Raw genomic sequence first — 26,802 nt, 5'->3', positions numbered from 1 at the left:
CTACAATAAACATACGTGTGCATGTGTCTTTATAGCAGCATGATTTATAATCCTTTGGGTATGGACCCAGTAATGGGATGGCTGGGTCATATGGTACATCTAGTTCTAGATCCTTGAGGAATCGCCATACTGTTTTCCATAATGGTTGAACTAGTTTACAATCACACCAACAGTGTAAAAGTGTTCCTATTTCTCCACATCCTCTCCAGCACCTGTTGTTTCCTGACTTTTTAATGATCGCTATTCTAACTGGTGTGAGATGCTATCTCATTGTGGTTTTGATTTGCATTTCTCTGATGGCCAGTGATGATGAGCATTATTTCATGTGTCTGTTGGCTGTATGAATGTCTTCTTTTGAGAAATATCTGTTCATATCCTTTGCCTACTTTTTGATGGGGTTGTATGTTTTTATTGCCTCAATTTCAGAGCCTGCTATTGGTCTATTCAGGGATTCAACTTCTTCCTGGTTTAGTCTTGGAAGAGTGTAAGTGTCCAGGAAATTATTCATTTCTTCTAGATTTTCCAGTTTATTTGCGTAGAGGTGTTTATAGTATTCTCTGATGGTAGTTTGTATTTCTGTGGGGTCGGTGGTGATATCCCCTTTATCATTTTTAATTGCGTCGATTTGATTCTTCTCTCTTTTCTTCTTTATTAGTCTTGCTAGTGGTCTGTCAATTTTGTTGATCTTTTCAAAAAACCAACTCCTGGATTCATTGATTTTTTGGAGGGATTTTTGTGTCTCTATCTCCTTCAGTGCTGCTCTGATCTTAGTTATTTCTTGCCTTCTGCTAGCTTTCGAATGTGTTTGCTCTTGCTTCTTTAGTTCTTTGAATTGCAATGTGAGAGTGTCAATTTTAGATCTTTCCTGCTTTCTCTTGTGGGCATTTAGTGCTATAAATTTCCCTCTACACACTGCTTTAAATGTGTCCCAGAGATTCTGGTATGTTGTATCTTTGTTCTCATTGGTTTCAAAGAACTTCTTTATTTGTGCCTTCTTTTCGTTATGTACCCAGTAGTCATTCAGGAGCAGGTTGTTCAGTTTCCATGTAGTTGAGCGGTTTTGATTGAGTTTCTTAGTCTTGAGTTCTAGTTTGATTGCACTGTGGTCTGAGAGACAGTTTGTTATAATTTCTGTTCTTGTACATTTGCTGAGGAGTGCTTTACTTCCAACTCTGTGGTCAATTTTGGAGTAAGTACGATGTGGTGCTGAGAAGAATGTATATTCTGTTGATTTGCGGTGGAGAGTTCTATAGATATCTATTAGGTCTGCTTACTGCAGAGATGAGTTCAATTCCTGGATATCCTTGTTAACTTTCTGTCTCATTGATCTGTCTAATGTTGACAGTGGAGTGTTGAAGTCTCCCATTATTATTGTATGGTAGTCTAAGTCTCTTTGTAAGTCTCTAAGGACTTGCTTTATGAATCTGTGTGCTCCTGTATTGGGTGCATATATATTTAGGATAGTTAGCTCTTCCTGTTGAATTGATCCCTTTACCATTATGTAATGGCCTTCTTTGTCTCTTTTGATCTTTGATGGTTTAAAGTCTGTTTTATCAGAGACTAGCATTGCAACCCCTGCTTTTTTTTGTTCTCCATTTGCTTGGTAAATCTTCCTCCATCCCTTTATTTTGAGCCTATGTATGTCTCTGCATGTGAGATGGGTCTCCTGAATACAGCAAACTGATGGGTCTTGACTCTTTATCCAGTTTGCCAGTCTGTGTCTTTTAATTGGAGCATTTAGTCCATTTACATTTAAGGGTAATATTGGTATGTGTGAACTTGATCCTGCCATTATGATATTAACTGGTTATTTTGCTCGTTAGTTGATGCAGTTTCTTCCTAGCCTCGATGGTCTTTACATTTTGGCATGTTTTTGCAATGGCTGGTACCGGTTGTTCCTTTTCATGTTTAGTTCTTCCTTCAGGGTCTCTTGTAAGGCAGGCCTGGTGGTGACAAAATCTCTAAGCATTTGCTTATCTGTAAAGGATTTTATTTCTCCTTCACTTATGAAACTTAGTTTGGCTCGATATGAAATTCTGCATTGAAAATTCTTTTCTTTAAGAATGTTGAATATTGGCCCCCACTCTCTTCTGGCTTGGAGAGTTTCTGCCGAGAGATCTACTGTTAGTCTGATGGGCTTCCCTTTGTGGTTAACCCGACCTTTCTCTCTGGCTGCCCTTAACATTTTTTCCTTCATTTCAACTTTGCTGAATCTGGCAATTATGCGTCTTGGAGTTGCTCTTCTCGAGGAGTATCTTTGTGGCGTTCTCTGTATTTCCTGGATTTGAATGTTGGCCTGGCCTACTAGGTTGGGGAAGTTCTCCTGGATGATATCCTGAAGAGTGTTTTCCAACTTGGTTCCATTTTCCCCCTCACTTTCAGGCACCCCAATCAGACGTAGATTTGGTCTTTTTACATCATCCCATACTTCTTGCAGGCTTTGTTCATTTCTTTTTCTTTTTTCTTTTGGTTTCTCTTCTCGCTTCATTTCATTCATTTGATCCTGAATCGCTGATACTCTTTCTTCCAGTTGATCGAGTCGGTTACTGAAGCTTGTGCATTTGTCACGTATTTCTCGTGTCATGGTTTTCATCTCTGTCAGTTCGCTTATGGCCTTCTCTGCATTAATTATTCTGGTTATCAATTCTTCCACTCTTTTTTCAAGATTTTTAGTTTCTTTGCGCTGGGTACGTAATTCCTCCTTTAGCTCTGAGGAGTTTGATGGGCTGAAGCCTTCTTCTCTCATCTCGTCAGAGTCATTCTCTGTCTAGCTTTGATCTGTTGCTGGCGATGAGCTGCGCTCCTTTGCCAGGGGAGATGTGCTCTTATTTTTTAAATTTCCAGCTTTTCTGCCCTGCTTTTTCCCCATCTTTGTGGTTTTATCTGCCTCTGGTCTTTGATGCTGGTGACGTACTGATGGGGATTTGGTGTAGGTGTCCTTCCTGTTTGATAGTTTTCCTTCTGACAGTCTGGACCCTCAGCTGTAGGTCTGTTGGAGATTGCTTGAGGTCCACTCCAGACCCTGTTTGCCTGGGTATCAGCAGCAGAGGCTGCAGAAGATAGAATATTGCTGAACAGCGAGTGTACCTGTCTGATTCTTGCTTTGGAAGCTTCCTCTCAGGAGTGTACTCCACCCTGTGAGGTGTGGGGTGTCAGACTGGCCCTAGTGGGGGATGTCTCCCAGTTAGGCTACTCAGGGGTCAGGGACCCACTTGAGCAGGCAGTCTGTCCCTTCTCAGCTCTCAACCTCTGTGTTAGGAGATCCACTGCTCTCTTCAAAGCTGTCAGACAGAGTCGTTTGCATCTGCAGAGGTTTCTCCTGCGTTTTTTTATTGTTTACTGTGCCCTGTCCCCAGGGGTGGAGTCTACAGGGACAGGCAGGTTTCCTTGAGCTGCTGTGAGCTCCACCCAGTTCGAGCTTCCCAGCGGGTTTGTTTACCTACTTAAGCCTCAGCAATGGTGGGCGCCCGTCTTCCAGCCTCGCTGCTGCCTTGCCGGTAGATCACAGACTGCTGTGCTAGCAATGAGGGAGGCTCCGTGGGCGTGGGACCCTCCCAGCCAGGTGTGGGATATAATCTCCTGGTGTGCCCGTTAGCTTAAAGTGCAGTATTGAGGTGGGAGTTACCCGATTTTCCAGGTGTTGTGTGTCTCAGTTCCCCTGGCTAGGAAAAGGGATTCACTTCCCCCTTGCGCTTCCCAGGTGAGGCGATGCCTCACCCTGCTTCAGCTCTCGCTGGTCGGGCTGCAGCAGCTGACCAGCACCGATTGCCTGGCACTCCCTAGTGAGATGAACCCAGTACCTCAGTTGAAAATGCAGAAATCACCGGTCTTCTGTGTGGCTTGCGCTGGGAGTTGGAGACTGGAGCTGTTCCTATTCGGCCATCTTGCTCCCTCATCTCACAATTTAAATCTTATTTTTGTTTCAGCAGGTTGGAAGCACTCTTCTTGTAGGATCTGTGAAAGGACATTTCAAAGACCATCAAGGCCTATGGTGAAAAACTGAATATCTCCAGATAAATACTGGAAAGAAGCTATTTGTGAAACTACTTTGTAATGTGTGGATTCATCTCCCAGAGGTAAACCATTCTTTTGATTCAGCAGGTTAGAAACACACCTTTTGTAGAATCTGAGAAGAAACATTTGGAAGTCCATTAAGGCCTATGCCTGCTGTGAAAAAGTGAATGCTCCCAGATAACAACTAAGAGGAAACTATCTGTGAAACTGCTTTTGCAGCATGGATTCGTCTCACAGAGTGAAACCTTTCTTTTGATTCAGCAGGTTGGAAACTCTCTTCTTGTAGAATCTGCCAAGGGACATTTGCAAGTGGCACCCATATGTGGGGTTCAAACCTGGGTCAATGGGTCAACAGAACGATGATTGGAGAACATGGAACTAAGCTGGAGGACACCCAAGTACGCTTAAGCAATCCCCATGGTGAGTAAGAAGGGGAGCTCGAAAGCATCATGCGAACAATAAGACAAGTGTGGGCTCTGGTTCATTCCATCTTGGAACCTTTTCACACTGATGATGAGGAGGGAGGAGAGCATAACGAAGTAACAGAGCAGGTTTGTTGCCAGCTAAAGCTAAAGCAGCAAAGAAGGAAGAGGTTCTTTCCTATCCTTCTACACCCTCTCCTAATTTTCAAGCAAAGGAGTGGCCTGACCCTCCAGATCTTTCTTTTCCAGAGGACACTTGGTGACAAATAGTTGCACCAGTGACTGTTGGAGCAGTGCCTTGAGTGACCATTCTCAGTTCTACTCAGGCAGGAATTCAGCAAGCTAGAAGGGAGGGTGATTAGAGGCTTGGCAGTTCCCTGTTAGAATACACTCCCTAGATCAACAGGAAAATATTATAGCTACATTTGAGCCTTTTCCTTTAAAATTACTCATGGAATTTAAGAAAGCTATTAATCAGTATGGACCAGGTTCTCCTTTTGTAATGGGACGGTTAAGCAATGTTATGTTTCCAGTTGGATGATTCCTACTGACTGGGACGGTCTTGCACGAGCTTGCTTAACTCCTGCTCAGTTCTTACAATTTAAAACAGGGTTGGTGGATGAAGATTCCATTTAGGCTGCTCACAATGCGCAGGCCCAACTCCAAATTAATATAACTGCAGACCAACTTTTGGGGGTTGTCAGCTGAGCTGGTTTAGATGCACAAGTGGTCATGCAGAATGATGTCATAGAGCAGCTTAGAGGACTGTGCATTAGAGCGCAGGAAAAAATAACTTCAGGAGGAGAGAAATACCCTTCCTTTAGAGCTGTAAAACAGGGACAGAAAGAACAGTACGCAGATTTTATAGCTTTGTTATGGGAGTCTCTTAAAGAGGTGATTGCAGATTCGGATGCTCAGGATATAGTGTTGGAGTTATTAACTTTTGACAATGCTAATACTGAGTGTCAGCTTGCTCTGCTACCTATTAGAGGGAAAGCACATTTAGTTGATTATATCAAGGCCTGTGAAGGTATCAGAAGCAATCTGCTTAAAGCTACTTCGTTGGCACAAGCTGTGGCAGGACTGCAAGTGAATAAGGCAAATGCTCCATTTCCTGGAGCTTGTTTCAACTGTGGGAAGCATGGTCACACTTAAAAGATTGTAGAAAAAATCAGCAAGTCAGGTCGCAAGATTAGGAAAAAAAGAAAACTGCCAAGCCTGAAATATGTCCAAAATGTAAAAGAGGAAAACATTGGGCTAATCAGTGTCATTCTAAGATTGATAAAGATGGTTAATCGATTTAAGGAAAGGCCATGTGGGGCCTGTTCTGGACCCTGTTCCAAACTGGGGCATTTCTGGCTCAGGCGATTTTCTCACCCTTGTACAATGTCTTTCTCCCGCCACAGCTGGTAGTTCTGCAGTAGATTTATGCTGCACAAAAGCTGTGAGACCTGGGGAACTCACGTAAAAGGTCCTAACAGGAGTCTGTGGACCCTTGCCAGCGGGGATGATAGGATTGCATCTAGGCAGGTCTAGTTGAAATTTAAAAGGGGTACAAGTACAAACAGGAGTCATTGATTCAGATTACAATGGGGAAATTCAAATTGTTATATCTACTTCCGTTCCCTGGAAAGCAGAGCCATGAGAGTGTATAGTACAGCTCCTGATTGTGCCATAGGTGGAAATGGGGAAAAGTGAAATTAAAGGAACAGGAGGATTTGGAAGCACAAATAAATAAGGCAAAGCAGTTTACTGTGTAAATCGTATTACTGATAAACTTCCTAACTGTGAAATAACTATTCAGGGAAAGAAATGTAAAGGTTTGGTAGATATAGGAGAGGACATTTCAATCATTTCTCTACAGCACTGGCCATCTGCGTGGCCAATGCAACCCATGCAATTTAACATAGTTGGAGTTGGTAAAGCTCCTGAAGTATATCAAAGTAGTTATACTTTGCACTGTGGAGGGCCCAATGTACTACCTGGGAATATTCAACAAATTTTAACTTCTGTAACTATAAATTTATGGGTAAGATATTTATTACAACAATGGAGAGAGCAAGTTCTAATTCCAGAGCAATTATACAGTCCTTAAAGTCAACATGCATGAAATGGGGTATGTCACTGGTATGGGACTAGGAAAATATTTGCAAGGTTTGAAGGAACCACTTCAGGTGGAAAGACAAAGTTCCCACCAAGATATAGGATATCATTTTTTATGGTGGCCATTGTTAAGCCTCCAGAACCTATACCTTTAAAATAATTAACAGATAAGCCAATTTGGATAATACAATGGCCACTAATTAAAGAGAAACGGGAGGCTTTAGAGGAATTAGTTACTAAACTGTTAGAAAAAGGACACATTGCTCCAACATTTTCCCATTGGAATTCTCCAGTTTTCATAGTTAAGAAAAAATCAGGTAAATAGAGAATGTTAACTGATTTAAGAGTCATTAATTCAGTTATACAACCTATGGGGACATAGCCTTCTCCTGCTATGATTCCAAAAAAAATGGCCTTTAATAGTTATAGATTTAAAAGACTGTTTCTTTACTATCCCCTTAGCTGAACAAGACTGTGAAAAGATTTGCATTTACAATTCCTGCAGTAAACAACCTGCAGTCTGCTAAGCATTTTCGTTGGAAAGTGCTGCCACAAGGCATGTTAAACAGTACAACAATTTGCCAGGCATATGTAGGGCAAGCAATTGAACCTACTAGTAAAAAATTTTCACTGTGTTACATTATTCATTATATGGATGATATAATTTGTGCTAACACCACTTGAGAAATATGACTCCAATACTATGATCACTTGCAAAATTCAATTTCTCATGTTGGTTTAATTACAGCTCCTGACAAAATTCAGACTATTACTCCTTACTCCTACTTAGGGACCTTAGTAAATGACACTACCGTTCTACCACAGAAAGTAGCCACACATAGGGATCAATTGAAAACCTTAAATGACTTTCAAAAATTACTAGGGGATATTAATTGGATATGACCTGCTTTATACATTCCTACCTATGGCATGAGTAATCTATTTTCTATTCTTAGAGGAGATCTTCGTCTCACTAGCCCTCGGCAATTCACAAAAGAAGCTAAAGCTATTATCCAGTGATGCCCAACTTGCCGAATCGTGCATTCCTCATCTTTTACTGGAGGAGTTAATCCTCGAGGATTGGAACCTAATTCCCTTTGGCGAAAGGATGTCACACATGTTCCCTCGTTTGGGAGACTAACTTATGTACATGTAAGTGTGGACACCTTTTCTCACTTTGTCTGGGCTACATGCCAATCAGGAGAGACTTCCGCTTGTGTTAAATGTCACATTTTGCAGTGTTTTGAGGGTGATGGGCATTCCGGCTTCTATTATAACAGATAATGCCCCAGGCTATGCTCGCTAAGCTCTAGCTACATTTTTCTCTATATGGAATATTAAACACATTACTGGTATCCCATATAATTCTCAAGGACAAGCCATAGTGGAAAGAATGAATCTCTCCCTGAAACAGCAGTTACAAAAACAAAAAATGGGGAGAAATTGGGACTACAGGGCATCCCATATGCAATTGAATCTAGCATTATTAACTTTAAATTTTTGAACCTGCCTAAAGGCTAGATGCTATCAGTAGCTGAACAGCCTCTACAGAAACCTTCTGCAAGGACAGAAGAAAAACAACTGGTTTGATGGAGAGATCTGAAAACAAAATTTGAGAAATAGGTAAAATAATAACTTGGGATAGAAGTTATGCTTGTGTTTCTCAGGACAAAATCAACAACCAATTTGGATACCATCAAGACACCTGAAACGTTATCATGAGTCAGATATTGAGGAAGAGATTCTGAGAGGATTGCGTGGATCCCCCATTTGCAGCCATGGCAAGACTGACACTGAGGAGGACCCCAACTATCATGAGAAACACCCGTTGAACACAGCCACTGGCATGGAGACAGACCAAGAAGCTGTCACAGATGGTGGAAGAAAACCTGAGAAAAGTGGGACAGCCAGTCAAATTAGCAATTTATAGCTATGATAATTTATAGCTATGTTAGCAGTGATCACCATTGCCATGCATATTCCTTCAAGAAGGGCTGACACAGAGAACAATTATACTTATTGGACATATGGATCAATCTTGGCTGGTAATAATGCCTGGATGTAATCACTCTATGACACAGTTACACATGCTTTATGATCTCAGAATTTTCCATAATAAATCTGCTCCTATAATTGAGGTATACAGTCCTCAAAAACCTATTTGTAAACAGTACTGGACCTGGTTAGAAAAATTAATGTACTTGTTTGGGAAGATTGCATTGCAGACCAGGCAGAGGTGCTATGAAATGATTCCTATGGAATCATCATTGATTGGTCCCCTAAGAGGATGTTTAGCATGAATTGCACCTCTCATCAGTGTGCCATAGCCACACTATGTTCAGCTGGTCTGAAGAAAACAGTCAGATGGTAGAAATGGTAATAAGTATGGCAAGAGTTCCTATTATCTGGAACCATGGCAGTATAGTGGCACCTCAACCTCAAATGATGTGGCCTGCTGTAGGAACTAAACATAAGGATTTGTGGAAACTATTAATGACTCTTAATAAGATCAAATTTGAGAAAGAATGAAAAAGCATCTGGGACACTCTACGAACTTGTCTTTGGATATTGCAAAATTAAAAGAACAATATTTAAAACATCCCAGTCACACCTGGCCTTAATGCCAGGAACTGGAGTGCTTGAAGGAGCTGCAGACAGATTAGCAGATAGCACCCCATTAAAATGGATAAAAACACTTGAAAGCTCTGAGATTTCAATGATGATTGTGTTATTAATCTGTGTTGTTGGTCTTTGTATAGTCTGCAGATGCAGATCCTGGATCCTGCAAGAAGTAGCTCACTGTGACAAAACTTCCTATGCTTTTATCGTTTTGCAAAACAAAGAAGGAAGACATGTTGGGAAGAGGCACCCAAATCTGGCCATAAACTGGCCACTTAACCGGACATAAACAAAATCTCTACAACATGTGACATGCTTGTGATGACGGTGACGCCCACTTTGGAAGGTTGTCAGTTCACTGGAAGGAGTCCTGGCCCACCCATGGTGGAAAAACACTTAAAGGCTTTCTTGAACCACAAGCAATAGCATGAGCAACCTGTGCCTTAAAGACATGTTCAGGCTGCAGATAACTAGCCAGAGCCCGTCCCTTTATTTCAGCCCATCCCTTTATTTCCCATAAGAAATACTTTCAGTGAAACTATAATCTATAGAAACAATGCTTATCACTGGCTTACTGTCAATAAATATGTGGGTAAATCTCTGTTCAAGGTTCTCAGCTCTGAAGGCCGTGAGAACCCTGATTTCCCACTCCACATGCTATATTTTGGTGTGTGTGTCTTTAATTCTACTAGTGCTGCTGCTTTAGGGTCTCCACAAACAAGCTGTTCTCAGCATATGGTGAAAAAAGAAATATCCCCAGATAAAAACTAGAAAGAAGCTACCTGTAAAAACTACTTTCTGATGTGTAATTTCATCCAGAAGCGTTAAACCTTTCTTTTGATTTACCAGGTTAGAAACACTGTTCTTGTAGAATCTACAAAAGGGACATTTGGCAGCCCATTGAGGCCTATGGTGAAAAACCAAATAACCCCAGAGAAAAACTAGAAAGAAGATATCTGTGAAACCGCTGTCTGATGTGTGGACTCATCTCACAGAATTAAACCATCCTTTTGATTCAACCAGTTAGAAATACTATTCTTGTAGTATCTGTGAATGGACATTTGGGAGCCTATTTTGGCCTATGGTAAAAAACTGAATCACCTCAAATAAAAACTAGAAAGAAGCTATTTGTGAAACTTCTTTGTGATGTGTGGACTCACCTCACAGTGTTAAAACTTTGATTTGTTTCAGCAGGTTGGAAACACTCTATTGCAGAATCGAAGGGACATTTTGAGAGCCCATTGAGGTCTATGGTAAAAAAAAAACCAAATATCCCCAGATAAAAACTAGAAAGAAGCCATAGGTGAAACTGCTTTGTGATGTGTGGATTCATCTCAGAGAATCAAACCATTCTTTTGATTCATAAGGTTGGAAACACTTTTTGTAGAATCTGTGAAGGGACATTTGAGAGCCCATTGAGGCCTACTGTGAAAAGGTGAATATCCACAGATAAAATCTAAGAAGCTATCTATGAAACTGATTTCTGATATGCGGATTCAATGCACAGAGTTAAATCTTTCTTTTGATTCACCAGGTTGGAAACCCTCTTCTTGTAGAATCTGTGAAGGAACATTTGGGAGCCCATTGAGGCCTATGTTGAAAACCCGAATATTCCCAGGTGAAAACTAGAAAGAAACTATCTGTGAAACTACTTTCTGATGTCTGGATTCATCTCACAGAGTTAAACCTTTTTTTTACTCAGCGGGTTGGAAGCACTCTTTTTGTAGAATCTGAGAAGGGATATTTGGGAACCCATTGAGGCCTACTATGAAAAACCAAATATGCCCAAATGAAAACTAAGAAGAAGCTATCTGTGAAACTGCTTTTTGATTTGTGGATTCATGTTAAACTTTCTTTTTATTCAGCAGATTGAAAACACTCTTCTTGTAGGATCTGTAAAGGGACATCTGGGAGCCCTTTGAGGCCTGCTGTGAAAAACTGAATATCCCCTGATGAAACTAGAAAGAAGCTATCTGTGAAACTGCTTTCTGATGTGTGGTTTCATCTCACAGAGTTAAACATTTCTGTTAGTTCAGTGGGTTGGAAACATGCTTCTTGTAGAATCTGCAAAGGGAAATTTGGGAGCTAATTGAGGCCTATGGTGAAAAAATGAATATCCTCAGATAAAAACTAGAAATAAGCTATATGTGGAACTACTTTGTGAAGTGTGAATTCCTCTCACAGATTTAAACCTTTATTTTGATTTTAGTAGGTTGGAAACAATCTTCTTGTAGAATCTGCTAAGGGACATCAGGGAGCACATTGATGCCCATGGTGAAAAACTGGAAATACACAACAAAACTAGAAAGAGGCTATCTATGAAACTTCTTTGTGATGTGTGGATTCATCTCACAGGGTTGAAACTCTTTTGATTCAGCAGGTTGGAAACACTCTTCTTGTAGAATCAGTGATGGGACATTTGGGAGCCCGTTGAGGCCTATGGTGAAAAAACCGAATCTCCCCAGATAAAAACTAAGAAGAAACTATCTGTGAAACTGATTCGTGAAGTGTGGACTCATCTCAAAGAGTTAAATCTTTCTTTTGATTCAGGAAGTTGGAAACACTCTTCTTGTAGTATCTGTTAATGGACATTTGGGAGCCTATGGAGGCCTATGGAGAGAAACCAAATATCCTCAGAAAAAAAAGTAGAATGAAGCTATCTGTGAAACTGCTTTCTGATATGTGGATTCATCTAACCTTTATGTTGATTCAGTAGGTTGAAAACACTCTTTTTATAGAATCTGTGAAGGGACGTTTGAGAGCCCATTGGGGTCTATAATGAAAAACTGAATATACTCAGATATAAACTAGAAAGAAGCTCTCTGTGAAACTGCTTTCTCATGTGTGGATTCATTCCACCGAGTTAAAACTTCCTTTGGAGGAAGCAGGATGGAAACACTCTTTTTGTATAATATGCAAAGGGACATTTGGGAGCCCACTGAGACCTACTGTGAAAAACCTAATATCCCCAAATAAAACCTAGAAAGAAGCTATCTGTGAAATTGTTTTTTGATGTGTGGATTCAACTCACAGAGTTAAACCTTTCTTTTAATTCAGCAGGTTGGAAACACTCTTCTTATACAATCTTCAAATGGACATTAAGCCAATTAAGGCCTATAGTGAAGAACAGAATATCTTCAGTTAAAAACTAGAAAGAAGCTATCTGTTAAACTGCTTTGTGAAGTATGCTTCATCTCACAGAGTTGAACTTTTCTTTCGATTCAGCAGGTTGGAAACACTCTTCTTGTAGAATCTGTGATGGGACATTTGGGAGCCCATTGAGGCCTATGGTGAAAAACCAAATATCCCCTAATAAAAACTAGAAAGAAGTTATCTGTGAAACTTCTTTCTGATGTGTAGATTAATCTCAGAGTTAAACCCTTCTTTTGGATCAGCAGGTTGTAAACACTCTTCTTGTAGAATCTGCGAAGGGACATGCAGGAGCTTATTGAGGCCTCTGGTTAAAAACCGAATATTCCCATATAAAAACTAGAAAACCGCTCTCTGTGAAACTGTTTTGTGATGTGTGGATTCATCTCACAAAGTTAAACCGTTGTTTTGATTCAACAGGTTGGAAACACTCTTCCTTTAGAATCTGAGAAGGGATATTTGGGAGCTCTTTGAGGGCTATGGTGAAAACTTAATATCCCCAGATAAAAACTAGAAAGAAGTTATCTGTAAAACTGCTTTTGGATGTGTGGATTCATCTCACAGAATTAAACCTTTACTTTGATTCAGCTTGTTTTGGAAAAATTGTTCCAATATTATATGTGAGTGGACATTTGGGAGTCTATTGTGGCTTAAGGTGAAAAATGGCTTATCTCCCGATAAAAACTGGAAAGAAGGTATCTGTGAAAATGCTCTGCAATGTGTGGATTAATCTCACGGAGTTAAACCTTTTCTTTGACTCAGCATGTTGGAAACACTCTTCTTGTAGAATCTATGAAGGAATATTTAAGAGCCCATTGAAGCTTATGGTAAAAAACAGAATATCCCCAGATAAAAACTAGACGGAAGTGATCTGTGAAACTACTTGTTGATGTGTGGATTATGTCACAGATTTAAATTTTTCCTTTGATTGAACACGTTGGAAACACTGTTCCTGTAGTATCTGTGAATGGACATTTGCAAGCCTATTGTGCACTATGGTAAAAAAAAAAAACACCTGAATATTCCCAGATAAAAACTAGAAAGCAGCTATCTATGAAACTGCATTGAGGCCTATTTTAAAAAACAGAATATCACCAGATATAAACTACTAAGAAACTATCTCTGAAGCTGGTTTATGACGTGTGGATTCATCTCACAGAATTAAACCTTTCTTTTGATTCAGCAGGTTGTAAATACTCTTCTTGTAGAATCTGCAAATGTACATCTGGGAGCCTATAGAGACCTATGTTGAAAAACCGAATATTCTCAGATAAAAACGAGAAAGAAGCTGTCTGTGAAACTGCTTGCTGATGTGTGGACTCATCTAACCGTGTTTAAACATTTTTTTTTGACTCAGCAGGTTAGAAACTCTCTTCTTGTAGACTCTGCAAAGGGACATTTGAGATCTAATTGAGGGCTTCGATGAAAACCCGAATATCCCCTGGTGAAATGTAGAAATAAGCTATCTCTGAAACTGTTTTGTGATATGTGGATTAATTTCTCAGAGTTAAACCATTCTTTTGATTCAGCAGGTTAAAATCTCTGCTTTTGTAGAATCTGTGAAGGGACATTTGAGAGCCCTTTGAGGCCTACTTGAAAGACTGAAAATCCCCAGATGAAAACTGAGAAGAAAATGCTTATGAAACTGCTTTGTGAAATGTGACTTCATCTCACATAATTGAACCACTATTTTGATTCAGCAGGTTGTAAATACTTTTCTTGTAGAATGTACGAATGGACATTTTCAAGCCCATTGTTGCCTATGGTGAAAAACTGAATATTCCTGATAAATACTAGAAGGAAGCTATTTGTGAAACTGCTTTGTGATGTGTGGATGCATTACACTGAGTTGAAGATTTCTTTTGATTCTGTAGGTTAGAAACACTCTTCATATGGTATCCTCGCATGGGCATTTCAGAGCCCATTATGGCCTATGGTGAGAAAATGAATATCCTCAGACAAAAAGTAGAAGTAAGTTATCTTTGAAACTGCTTTGCGATTGGACTCACAGAGTTAAACTTTTCTTTTGATTCAGCAGGTTGGAAACGTTCTTCTTATAGAATCTGCGAAAGGACATTTAGGATCCCATTGAGGCCTATGGTGAAAAACTGAATATCTCCAGATAAAAACTAGAAAGAAACTATGTGGGAAATGCATTTCTGATGTGTGGATTCATCTCACAGAGCTAAACTATTCTTTTGATTCAGGAGCTTGTAAAAACTCTATTAGAAGAATCTGTGAAGGTACATTTGGTAGCTTACTGAGGCCTACTGTAAAAAACAGAATATCCCCAGATAAAAAATAAGAAGAAGCTATCTGTAAAACTGCTTTGTGATGTGTGGTTTCATCTCGCAGAGTTAAACCTTTCTTTTGTTTCAGCATGTTGGAAACACTCTTCTTGTAGAATCTGCAAATAAACATTTGGGAGCCCATTGAGGCCTATGGTGAAAAATAGAATACCTCCAGAGAAAAGCTAGAAAGAAAGTCTCTGTGAAACTGCTTTCTGATGTCTGGGTTCATCTCACAGAGGTAAACCTTTCTTTTTATTCAACAGGTTGGAAACACTCTTCTTTTAGTATCTCTGAATGGAAACTTTGGAGCCCTTTGAGGCCTATGGCGAAAAACCAAATATCCTTGTCTAAAAACTAGAAAGAAGTTATCTGTGAAACTGCTTTCTTATAGGTGGATTCATCTCACAGAGATGAACCTTTCTTTTGATTCAGCGGGTTGGAAACCCTCTTTTGTAAAATCTGTGAAGGGACATTTGGGAACCCATTGTGGTCTATGCTGAAAAACTGAATATCCCTAGATAAAAACTGGAATTAAGATATTCGTGAAACTGCTTCTTGATGTGTGGATTCATCTCTCAGAGTTAAACCTTTTTTTGATTCATCACGTTGCAAGCAGTCTTCTTGTAGTATCTTGGAATGGACTATCGGGAACCAATTGAAGCCTATGGTGAAAAACCAAATATCTTCAGATTAAAAACTAGAAAGAAGATATCTGTAAAACTGCCTTTTGATGTGTGCATTCATCTCACAGAGTTAAACCGTTCTTTTCATTCAGCAGGTGGAAAGACTCTTCATGTAGAATCTGCTAAGGGACATTTTGGAGCCCATTGAAGCTTATGGTGAAAAACTGAATATTTCCAGATAAAAACTAGAAAGAGGCAACTTGTGAAACATATTGAAATGTGTGGATTCATCTTACAACATTAAGCCTTTGTTTCAGCAGGTTGGAAACACTCTTCTTGTAGAATCTGCAAAGGTATATTTGGGACCCCATTGAGGCCTATGGTAAAAAAACTGAATATCCCCAGATAAAAACTAGAAAGAAGCTATCTGTGAAACACCTTCTTGATGTGTGGATTCATCTGACAGAGTTAAAACTTTCTTTGATTCAGCAGATTGGAAACACTTTTTTTTTTTTTTTTAAGAATCTGTGAAGGGGCCGGGTGTGGTGGCTCAAGCCTGCAATCCCAGCACTTTGGGAGGCCGAGATGGGTGGATCACGAGGTCAGGAGATTGAGACCATCCTGGCTAACACAGTGAAACCCTGTCTCTACTAAAAAATACAAAAAACTAGCCGGGCGAGGTGGAGGGCGCCTGTAGTCCCAGCTACTTGGGAGGCTGAGGCAGGAGAATGGTGTGAACCCGGGAGGCGGAGCTTGCAGTGAGCCGAGATCTGGCCATTGCACTCCGGCCTGGGTGACAGAGCAAGACTCCATCTCAAAAAAAAAAAAAAATCTCTGAAGGGACATTAGGGAGCCCATTGTGGTCCATGAGGAAAAACCAAATATCCCCAGATAAAAACTAGAAGGAAGCTATCTGTGAAACTGCTTTGTGGTGTGTGAATTCAATTCACAGAGTTAAATTTCTTTGATTCAGCAGAATGGAAACATGCTACTTGTAGAATGTGTGAAGGAATTCTGTGAGATGAATGCACACTTCACAAACCATTTTCGCACATAGCTTCCTTCTAGTTTTTTGTGGGGAAAAGAGAGATCAGACTGTTACTGTGTCTATATAGAAAGAAGTAGACATAAGAGGCTGCATTTTGCTCTGCATTTCAGATGCTGTTAATCTGTGACCCCAACCCCGTCCTTGCAAGAGACATGTGCTGTGGTGACACCAGGTTTAACGGATTTGGGCTGTGCAGGGTGTGCTTTGTTAAACAAGTGCCTGAAGGCAGTTTGCTGGTTAAAATTCATCACCATTCTCTTAATCTCAAGTACCCAGGGACACATACACTGCAGAAGGCCGCAGGGACCTCTGCCTAGGAAAACTAGGTATTGTCCAAGGTTTCTCCTCGTGTGATAGTCTGAAATATGGCCTCATGGGAAGGGAAAGACCTAATAGTCCCCACCCTGACTCCCGTGAAGAGTCTGTGCTGAGGAGGACTAGTATAAGAGGAAAGAAGGCCTCTTGGCAGTTGAGATAGACAAAAACATCCGTTTCCTGCCCTTCCCTTGGGAATGGAACATCTTGGTGTAAAACTCGATTGTATGTTCTATTTACTGAGAAAGGAGAAAACCCCCTTAGGGCTGAAGGTGGGAGTGCTCGTGGCAATACTGCTCTTATGCACTAAAAATGTTTATGGAGATGTTTTCATATGCATATCAAGGCACAGCTCTTTTCCTTAAACTTATTCATGTCATGTCACAGAGATTTTTATTCATATGTCTTACTGCTGACCTTCTCCCTACGATGATCCTATTATCCTGCTACTTCCCTTTTCCTTAAATGGTAAAGATAATGATCAATAAATACTGAGGGAACTCAGAGACCAGTGCTGGTGCTGGTCCTCTGTATGCTGAGCACTGGTCCCCTGGGCCCACTTTTTCTTTCTCTATACTTTGTCTCTGTTTCTCATTTATTTTCTCAAGTCTGTCATTCCACCTAACAAGAAACACCCACAGGTGTGGAGGGGCAGGCCACCCCTTCAGTTTTGTTGTGGGATATTCGCTTTATTGCCATTGGCCTCAATGAGCTCCAAAATCTCCATGTGTAGAGTGCAAAAACAGTGTTTCCAAACAGCGGAATGAAAAGAAAATTTAACTCTGTGAGATGAATGCACACATCACAAAGCAGTTTTTCAACGAGCTTCTTCTAGATTTTAAGTGAAGACATTTTCTTTTTCACCAGAGGCCTCGATGCACTCCCAAATATCCCTTCGCAGATTCTGCAAAAACAGTATTTCCAAACTGTTGAATCAAAAGAAAGGCTTAACTCTCTGAGATGAATGCACACATCAAAAAGCGGTTTCTCAGATAACTTCCTTCTACTTTTTATCCTGGGATATTCGATTTACTGCTATTGGGATCAATGAGTTCCCTAATTTCCATTTTCAGCAACAGTGTGTCCAAACTGCTGAATCAAAAGAAAAGTTTAATTCTGTGAGATGAATGCACACATCACAAAGTAGTTTCTCAGAAAGCTTCTTTCTGCTTTTTATCTGAAGATATTTTCTTTTTCAGCTTAGGCCTCAATACACTCCCAAATATCCCTTCGCAGATTCTACGAAAACCATGTCTCCAAACTGCTGAATCAAAAGAAACGTATAACTCTGTGAGATTAATGCACACCTCACAAATAAGTCTCTCAGATAGCATCCTTCCAGTTTTTATCTTGGGATATTTGATTTTTCACCATTGGTCTCAATGAGATCCCAAATGTCCATTCGCAGAATAGACAAAAACAGCGCTTCCAAACTGCTGAAAGAAAATAAAGGTTTGACTCTGTGAGATGAATGCACGCATCACAAAGCAGTTTCTCAGATAGCTTCCTTCTAGTTTTTACCTGGGATATTCGCTTTTTTGCCATTGGCCTCAATGAGCTCGCAAATGTCCATGCACAGAATGGACAAAAAAAACAAAACAAAACAGTGTTTCAAAAAATGCCAAATCAAAATAAATGTCTACCTCTGAGACACGAATGCACATATCAGAAAGAGGTTTCTCAGAGAATCACTATTGGCCTCAATGAGCTCCCAAATGTCCATTCGTGGAATGGACAAAAACAGTGTTTCCAAACTGCTGAATCAAAAGAAAGGGTTAACTCTGTGAGGTGAATGCGCATATCACAAAGTAGTTTCTCAGAAAGCTTCTTTCTAGTTTTTAACTGAAGAAGTTTTCTTTTTACCATAGGCCTCAATGTGTTCCAAAATATCCCTTGGCAGATATTACAAAAAGCAGTGTTTCCAAATTGCTGTATCAAAAGCAAGGTTTAACTCTGTGAGATGAATGCAAACATCACAAAGCAATTTCTTAGATGGCTTCCTTCTTGATTTCATTCTGGGATATTCAATTTTTTTGCCATTAGCCTCAATGAGCTCCCAAATGTCCATTTGCAGAATGGACAAAAACAGTGTTTCCAAATGGCTGCATCAAAAGAGAGGTTTTACTCTGTGAGATGAAAGCACACATCCCAAAGCAGTTTCTCAGAAAGATTCTTTCTAGTTTTTATTTGAAGATATTTTCTTTTTCACCATAGGCCTCATTGCACTCCTGAAAAACCCTTTGCAGATTCTACAAAAACAGTGTTTCCAAAATGCTGAATGAAAAGAAATGTTTACCTGTGGGAGAAGAATATTCACATCACAAAGGGTTCCTCAGACAACTTCCTTGTAGACTTTATGCTGGGATATTCACTTTTTCGACATTGGCCTCAATGAGCTCCCAATGTCCATTCACAAAAAGGACAAAAACAGGGTCTCCAAACAGCTGAATCCCCCCCCCCCAAAAAAAGTTTACCTCTGTGAGATGAATGCACACATCAAAAAGAGGTTTATCAGATAGCATCCTTCTAGTTTTTACCTGGATATCTGCTTTTTCACCGTGGGCCTCAGTGAGCTCCCAAATGTCCATTTGCAGAATGGACAAAAACAGTGTTTCCAAATGGCTGCATTAAAAGAGAGGTTTTAAACTGTGAGATGAAAGCACACATCCCAAAGCAGTTTCTCAGAAAGATTCTTTCTAGTTTTTATTTAAGATATTTTCTTTTTCACCATAGGCCTCATTGCACTCCTGAAAATCCCTTTGCAGATTCTACAAAAACAGTGTTTCCAAAATGCTGAATGAAAATAAATGTTTACCTCCGTGAGATGAATGCACACATCAGAGACAGGTTTCTCAGAAAGCTTCTTTCTTGTTTTTATCTGAAGATATTTTATTTTTCACCATAGGCCTCAATATGCTCCCAAATATCCCTTGGCAGATTCTACAAAAACCTTGTTGCAAAACTGCTGAATGTAAAGAAAAGTTTAACTCTATGAGCTCAATACAAACATCACAAGGCAGTTTCTCAGAGATCTTTCTTCTAGTGTCTATCCTGGGATATTCTATTTTTCACCTTTGGCCTCAATGAGGTGCCAGATATCCATTTGCACAAAGGACAAAAACTGTGTTACAAAACTCCCGAATCAAAATAAAATTTTAACTGTGTGAGATGAATGCATGCATCACAAAGCAATTTATCAGATAACTTGTTTCTACTTTTTATCCTGGAATATTTGATTTATTGCCATTGGCATCAATGAGCTCCCTAATGTCCATTTTCAGAATGGACAGCAACAGTGTTTCCAAACTGCTGAAATAAAAGATTTAATTCTGTGAGATGAATGCACACATCACAAAGCAGTTTCTCAGAAAGCTTCTTTCCGTTTTTTATCTGAAGATATTTTCTTTCTCTCCTTAGGCCTCAATGCACACCCAAATATCCCTTCACAGGTTCTACAAAAACAGTGTTTCAAAACTGCTGAATGAAAAGAATGGTTTAACTCTGCAAGAGGAATACATACAACATAAAGCAGTTTCTCAGATAGCTTCCTTCCAGTTTTTATCCTGGGATATTCCTTTTTCTATCATTGACCTCAATGAGATCCCAAATGTCCATTCACAGAATGGACAAAAACCGTGTTTCCAAAATGCTGAATCAAAAGAAAGGTCTAACTCTGTGGGATGAATGCACACATCACAAAGCAGTTTCTTATTTTTATCTGAAGATATTTCCTTCTTCATCATAGGCCTGAAAGTGCTCCCAAATGTCCTTTTGCAGATACCACAAAAACAGCGTTACCAAACTGCTCAATGAAAAGAAAGGTTTAACTCCATGAGATTAATTCACACATCAGAAAGCAGTTTCTCAGAAAGTTTCTTTCTAGTTTTTATCTGAGTATATTTCCATTTTCATCATAGGCTTCAATGCGCTCCCTAATATCCCCTCTTTGATTGCACAAAAAACAGTGATTCCAAACTGCTCAATTAAAAGAAAGGTTTAACTCTATGATATGAATGCACACATCACAAAGCAGTTTCTCAGAAAGCTTCTTTCCAGTTTTCAACTGAAGATATTTCCTTGTTTACCATAAACCTCAATGCGCCCCCAAATGTCCATTCATGGATTCGTCAAAGACAGAGTTTCCAAACTGCGCAATGTAAAGAAAGGTTTCACACTGTGAGATGAACACACACATCACAAAGCAGTTTCTCAAAAACATTCTTTCTAGTTTTTATCTGAAGATACTTTCATTTTCACCTCAATGGGCTCTGAAATATCCCTTTGTAGATTTTACACAAACAGTGTTTCCACACCACTCAATGAAATGAAAGGTTTAACTCTGTGAGAGAAACGCACACCTCACAAAGTGGTATCTCATAATGCTTCCTTTCAGTTTTTATCTGAGGATATTTCACCGTTGGCCTGAATGTGCTCCTGTATATTCCCTTGCAGATTCCATGAAAACGGTGTTACCAATCTGCTCAAAGAGAAGAAATGTTTAACCCTGTCAGACGAATTCACACATCACAAAACAGTTTCTCCGAAAGCTTCTTTCAGTTTTCATCTGAAGATATTTCCTTTTTCACCATAGGCTTCAATGCACTGCTGAATATCCCTTTGCAGATTCCACAAATACAGTGTTACCAAATGAGTCAATGAAAAGAAAGGTTTAACTCTGTGAGATGAATTCACACATCACAAAGTAGTTTCTCAGAAAGCTTTTTGCCAGTTTTTAACTGAAGATATTTCCTTTTTCACCATATGCTTCAATGCACTCCCAAATATCCCTTGTCAGATTCCACAAAAACAGTGATTCCAAACTGCTCCATCAAAATGAAGGTTTAACTATTAACAAATATCCCTTCACAGATTCTTCAAAGACAGAGTTTCCAAACCGCACAATGTAAAGAAAGGTTTAACTCTGTGAGATGAATGCACACATCACAAAGCGGTTTCTCAGAAAGCTCCTTTCTAGTTTTTATCTGAAGATACTTCTATCTTCACCTTAGGCTACAAAGCACTCTGAAATATCCCTTTGTAGAATTTACATGAACAGTGTTTCCACAGTGCTGAATGAAAAGAAAGGTATTAGTCTGTGAGGGGAATGCACACATCACAAAGTAGTTTCTCAGAAAGCTTTTCAGCAGTTTTTAACGGAAGATATTTCCTTTTTCACAATATGCTTCAATGCACTCCCAAATATCCCCTCTCAGATTCCACAAAAGCAGTGATTCTAAACAGTTCAATCAAAAGAAAGGTTTAACACTATGAGACGAATGCACATATCACAAAGCAGTGTCTCAGAAACCTTCTTTCTAGTTTTTGTCTGATGATAATTTCTTGTTCACCTTAGGCCTCAATGCACCCCCAAATGTCCCTTCACGGATTCATCAAAGACAGTGTTTCCAAACTGTGCTATGTAAAGAAAAGTTTAACTCTGTGAGATGAATGCACACATCACAAAGAAGTTTCTCAGAAAGCTCCTTTCTAGTTTTTATCTGAAGATACTTCCATCTTCACCTTAGGATTCAAAGCGCTCAGAAATATCCCTTTGTAGAATTTACACAGTGTTTCACACTGTTCAATGAAAAGAAAGGTATAACTCTGGATAGGAATGCACATATCACAAAGTAGTTTCTCAGAAAGCTTTTCTCCAATTTTTATCTGAATATATTTCCTTTTTCACCATATGCTTCAACAGGCTCCTGAACATCCCCACTCATATTCCACAAAAACAGTAATTACAAGCTGTTCAATGAAAGAAAGGTTTAACTCTATGAGGTGAATGCCACATCACAAAGCAGTTTCTCAGAAGCTTCTTTCCAGTTTTCATCTGAAGATATTTCCTTGTTCACCATAGGCCTCAATATGCCCCCAAATGTCCCTTCATGGTTTCATCAAAGACAGAGTTACCAAAGAGCGTAGTGTAAAGAAAGGTTTAACCCTGTGAGATGAATGCACACATCATAAAGCAGTTTCTCAGAAAGCTTCTTTCTAGTTTTTATCTGAAGATATTTCCTTCATCACTTAGGCTTCTATGTGCTCTGAAATATCCCTTTGTAGATTTTACAAAAACAGTGTTTCCAAACTGCTCAATGAAAAGAAAGGTATAAATCTGAGAGAGGAATGCACACTTCACAAAGCAGTTTCTCAGAAAGCTTCTTTCTAATTTTCATCTGAAGATATTTCCTTTTTCACCATAGGCCTCAAAGCACCCCCAAATGTCCGTTTGTGGATTCATCAAAGACAGAGTTTCCAAACTGCACAATGTAGAGAAAGCTTTAACTGTGTGAAATGAATGCACACATCACAAAGCAGTTTATCAGAAATCTTCTTTCGAACTTTTGTTTGAAGATATTTCCTTTGTCACCTTAGGCTTCAAGGCACTCCAAAATATCCCTTTTATATTTTACAGAAACAGCGTTTTGACACTGCTCAATGAAAAGAAAGGTGTAACTCTGTGAGAGGAATGCACACTTCTCAAAGAAGTTTCTCAGAAAGCTTCATTCTAGTTTTTATTCGAAGATATCTCTTTTTTCACCATAGGCCTCAATGTGCTCCCCAATATCCCTTTGCAGATTCCACAAAAACAGAGTTACCAAACTGCTCAATGAGAAGAAAGGTTTAACTCTGTCAGAGGAATTCACACATCACAAAGCAGTTTCTTGGAAAGCTCCTTTCTAGTTTTTATCTGAGGAAAATTTCTTTTTCATCATAGTCTTCAATGCTTTCCAAAATATCCCTTCTCAGATTACACAAAAACAGTGATTCTAAACTGCTCAATCAAAAGAAAGGTTTAACTCTGTGAGATGAATGCAAACATAACAAAGCAGTTTCTCAGAAAGCTTCTTTCTGGTTTTCATTTGAAGATATTTCCTTGTTGACCATAGGTCTCAATGTGCCCCCAAATGTCCCTTCAAGGATTCGTCAAAGACAGTGTTTCCAAACTGCACAATGTAGTGAAAGATTTAACTCTGTGGGATGAATGCAAACATCACAAAGCAATTTCTCAGAACACTTCTTTCTAGTTGTTATCTGAAGATATTTCCCTCTTTACCTTAGGCTTCAATGTGCTCCAAAATATCCCTTTGTAGATTTTCCACAAACAGTGTTTCCACACTCCTCAATGAATAGAAAGGTATAATTCTGTGACAGGAATGTACACTTCACAAACCAGTTTCTCAGAAAGCTTCTTTCTAGTTTTCATCTAAAGATATTTCCTTGTTCACCATAGGCCTCAATGTGCCCCAAATATCCCTTCACAGATTTGTCAAGGACAAAATTTCAAAACTGGACAATTTAGAGAAAGGTTTAACTGTGTTTGATGAATGCACACATCAAAAAGCAGTTTCTTGGAAAGCATCTTTCAAGTTTTTACCTCAGGGTATTTCCTCTTTCAGCATAGGCTTCAATGCACTCCAAAACATTCCTTTGTAGATTTTACACAGTGTTTCCACACTGCTCAATGAAAAGAACAGTATAACTCTGTGAGAGGAATGTACACATCACAAAACAGTTTCTCAGAAAGCTTCTCTGCAGTTTTTATCTGAAGATATTTCCTTTTTCACCACAGGCCTCAAAGCACTCCCGAATATTCCTTTGCAGATGCCACAAAAACAGTGTTAACGAACTGCTCAATGAAAAGAATGGTTTAACTATGTGAGATGAATTCGCACATAACAAAGCAGTTTCTCAGAAAGCCTCTTTCTAGTTTTTATCTGAGTGTATTTCCTTTTTCACCATAAGCTCCCGAATGTGCTCCCGAATACCCCTTCTCAGATTCCACAAAAACAATGCTTCTAAACAGCTCAATCAAAAGAAAGGTTTAACTCTATGAGATGAATGCACATATCACAAAGCAGTTTCATAGAAAGTTCTTTCTATTTTTTATATCAAGATACTTCCATCTTCACCTTAGGCTTCAAAGCACTCCATAATAACCCTTTGTAGATTTTACACAAACAATGTTTCCACATTGCTCCAGGAATAGAAAGGCATAGCTCTGTGAGATGGATGCACACATCACAAAACAGTTTATCACAAAGCTTTTCTCCAGTTTTTATTGCAAGATAATTCCTTTTTCACCATAGGCCTCAATGTGCTCCCAAATATCCCTTTGCAGATTCCACAAAAACAGTGTTTCCACACTGCTCAATGAAAAAAACAGTATAACTCTGTTAGATGAATTCACACATCCCAAAGCAGTTTCCAGAAAGCTTCTTTCTAGTTTTTATCTGAGAATATTTCCTTTTTCACTATAGGCTTCAATGTGCTCCCATATATCCCCTCTCAGATTCCACAAAAACGGTGATTCCAAATTGCTTAATCAAAATAAAGTTTTAACACTATGAGATGAATGGACCCATCACAAAGCAGTTTCTCAGAAAGTTTCTTTGTACTTTTCATCTGAAGATATTTCTTTGTTCAGCGTAGGGCTCAATGAACCTCCAAATGCCTATTCATGGATTTGTCTAAGACAGTTTCCAAACTGTGCAATGTAAAGAAAGGTTTAACCCTGTGAGATGAATTCACACATCACAAAGCAGTTTCTCGATAAGCTTCTTTCTAGTTTTTATCTGAAGATATTTCCTTTTTAACCATAGGCCTCAATGTCCTTCTGAGTATCCCTTTTCAGATTCCACAAAAAAAGTGTTACCAAACTACTAAATGAGAAGAAACGTTTAACTCTGTCAGATGAATTCACACATCACAAAGCAGTTTGTCAGAAAGCTTCTTTGTAGTTTTTATCTGAGGATATTTCCTTTATCACCGTAGGCTTCAATGTGCTCTGAAATATCCCTTTGTAGATTTTACAGTTTTTCCATGATGCTCAATGGAAAGAGAGCTATAACTCTATGAGATGAATGCAGACATCACAAAGCCGTTTCTCAGAAAGCTTCTTTCCAGTTTTCATCTGAAGATGTTTCCTTTTTCACCATAGACCTCAATGTGCTCCAGAATATCCCTTTGCAGATTCCACAAAAACAATGTTAAGAAACTGCTCAATGAAAAGAAAGGTTTAGCTCTGTGAGAGGAATTAACACATCACAAAGCATTTCTCAGAAAGTTTCTTTCTAGTTATTCTCTGAGGATATTTCCTTTTTCTCCTTAGGCTTCCATGTGCTCCCAAATATCCCCTCTCAGATTCCACAAAAACAGTGATTCCAAACTGCTCAATCAAAAGAAAGCTTTAACACTATGAGATGAATTTCCACATCACAAAGCAGTTTCTCAGAAATCTTCTTTGTATTTTTCATCTGAATATATTTCCTTGTTCACCCTAAGCCTCAATGTACCCCCAAATGTCCATTTGCAAATTCATCAAAGACAGTTTCCAAACTGCAATGCAAAGAAAGTTTTAACTCTGTGAGACGAATGCACACAGCACAAAGTTGTTTCTCAGAAAGTTCTCTCCAGTTTTTATCTAAAGATATTTCCTTTTTCACCATAGGCCTCAATGCACTTCCAAATATCCCTTTGCAGATTGCACAAAAACAGTGTTACCAAACTGCTAAATGAGAAGAAACGTTAAACTCTGTCAGATGAATTCACACATCACAGAGCAGTTTCTCAGAAAGCTTCTTTCTAGTTTTATCGGAGGATATTTCCTTTTTCACCAAAAACTTCAATACACTCCCAAATACCCCCTCTCAGATTCCACAAAAACAGTGATTCTAAACAGTTCAATCAAAAGAAAGGTTTAGCACTATGAGATGAATGCACATATCACAAAGCAGTGTCTCAGAAACCTTCATTCTAGTTTTTGTCTGATGATATTTCTTTGTTCACTGTAGGCCTCAATGCGCCCCCAAATGTCCTTTTGCGGATTCGTGAAAGACAGTTCCCAAACTGTGCAATGTAAAGAAAGGTTTAACTCTGTAAGATGAATGGACACATCACAAAGTGGTTTCTCAGAAAGCTTCTATCTAGTTTTTTTCTGAAGATTCTTCCATCTTCACCTTAGGTTTCAATGTGTGCCGAAATATCCCTTTGTAGATTTTACACAAACAGTGTTTCCACACTGCTCAATGAAAAGATAAGTATAACTCTGGGAGATGAATGCACATATCACAAAGCAGTTTCTCAGAAACGTTCTGTGTGGTTTTCATCTGAAGATAATTCAATCTTCACCTTAGGCTTCAAAGTGCTCTGAATAATCCTTTCGTAGGTTTTACATAAAGAGTATTTCCACACTGCTCAATGAAAATAAAGGTATA

The 26,802-nt window shown here is 39.2% G+C and overlaps 1 protein-coding gene across 1 annotated transcript in view; it reads left to right on the top strand.

Moving 5' to 3' along the window:
- Nucleotides 1-5,168: 5,168 nt before the first annotated feature.
- LOC144338518 (uncharacterized) overlaps nt 5,169-26,802 on the top strand; it is a 129,764-nt gene continuing 108,130 nt past the window's right edge. Inside the window, exons 1-2 of the mRNA XM_077988407.1 lie at nt 5,169-5,466; nt 8,207-8,437. Coding sequence (XP_077844533.1) covers nt 5,169-5,466; nt 8,207-8,437 — 529 coding nt within the window. The remainder of the gene's footprint in view (nt 5,467-8,206; nt 8,438-26,802) is intronic.

Source organism: Macaca mulatta, chromosome X (genome assembly GCF_049350105.2).
Source record: "Macaca mulatta isolate MMU2019108-1 chromosome X, T2T-MMU8v2.0, whole genome shotgun sequence".
Lineage (NCBI taxonomy): Eukaryota > Metazoa > Chordata > Mammalia > Primates > Cercopithecidae > Macaca > Macaca mulatta.
This window is presented reverse-complemented; position numbering and strand designations above follow the sequence as displayed.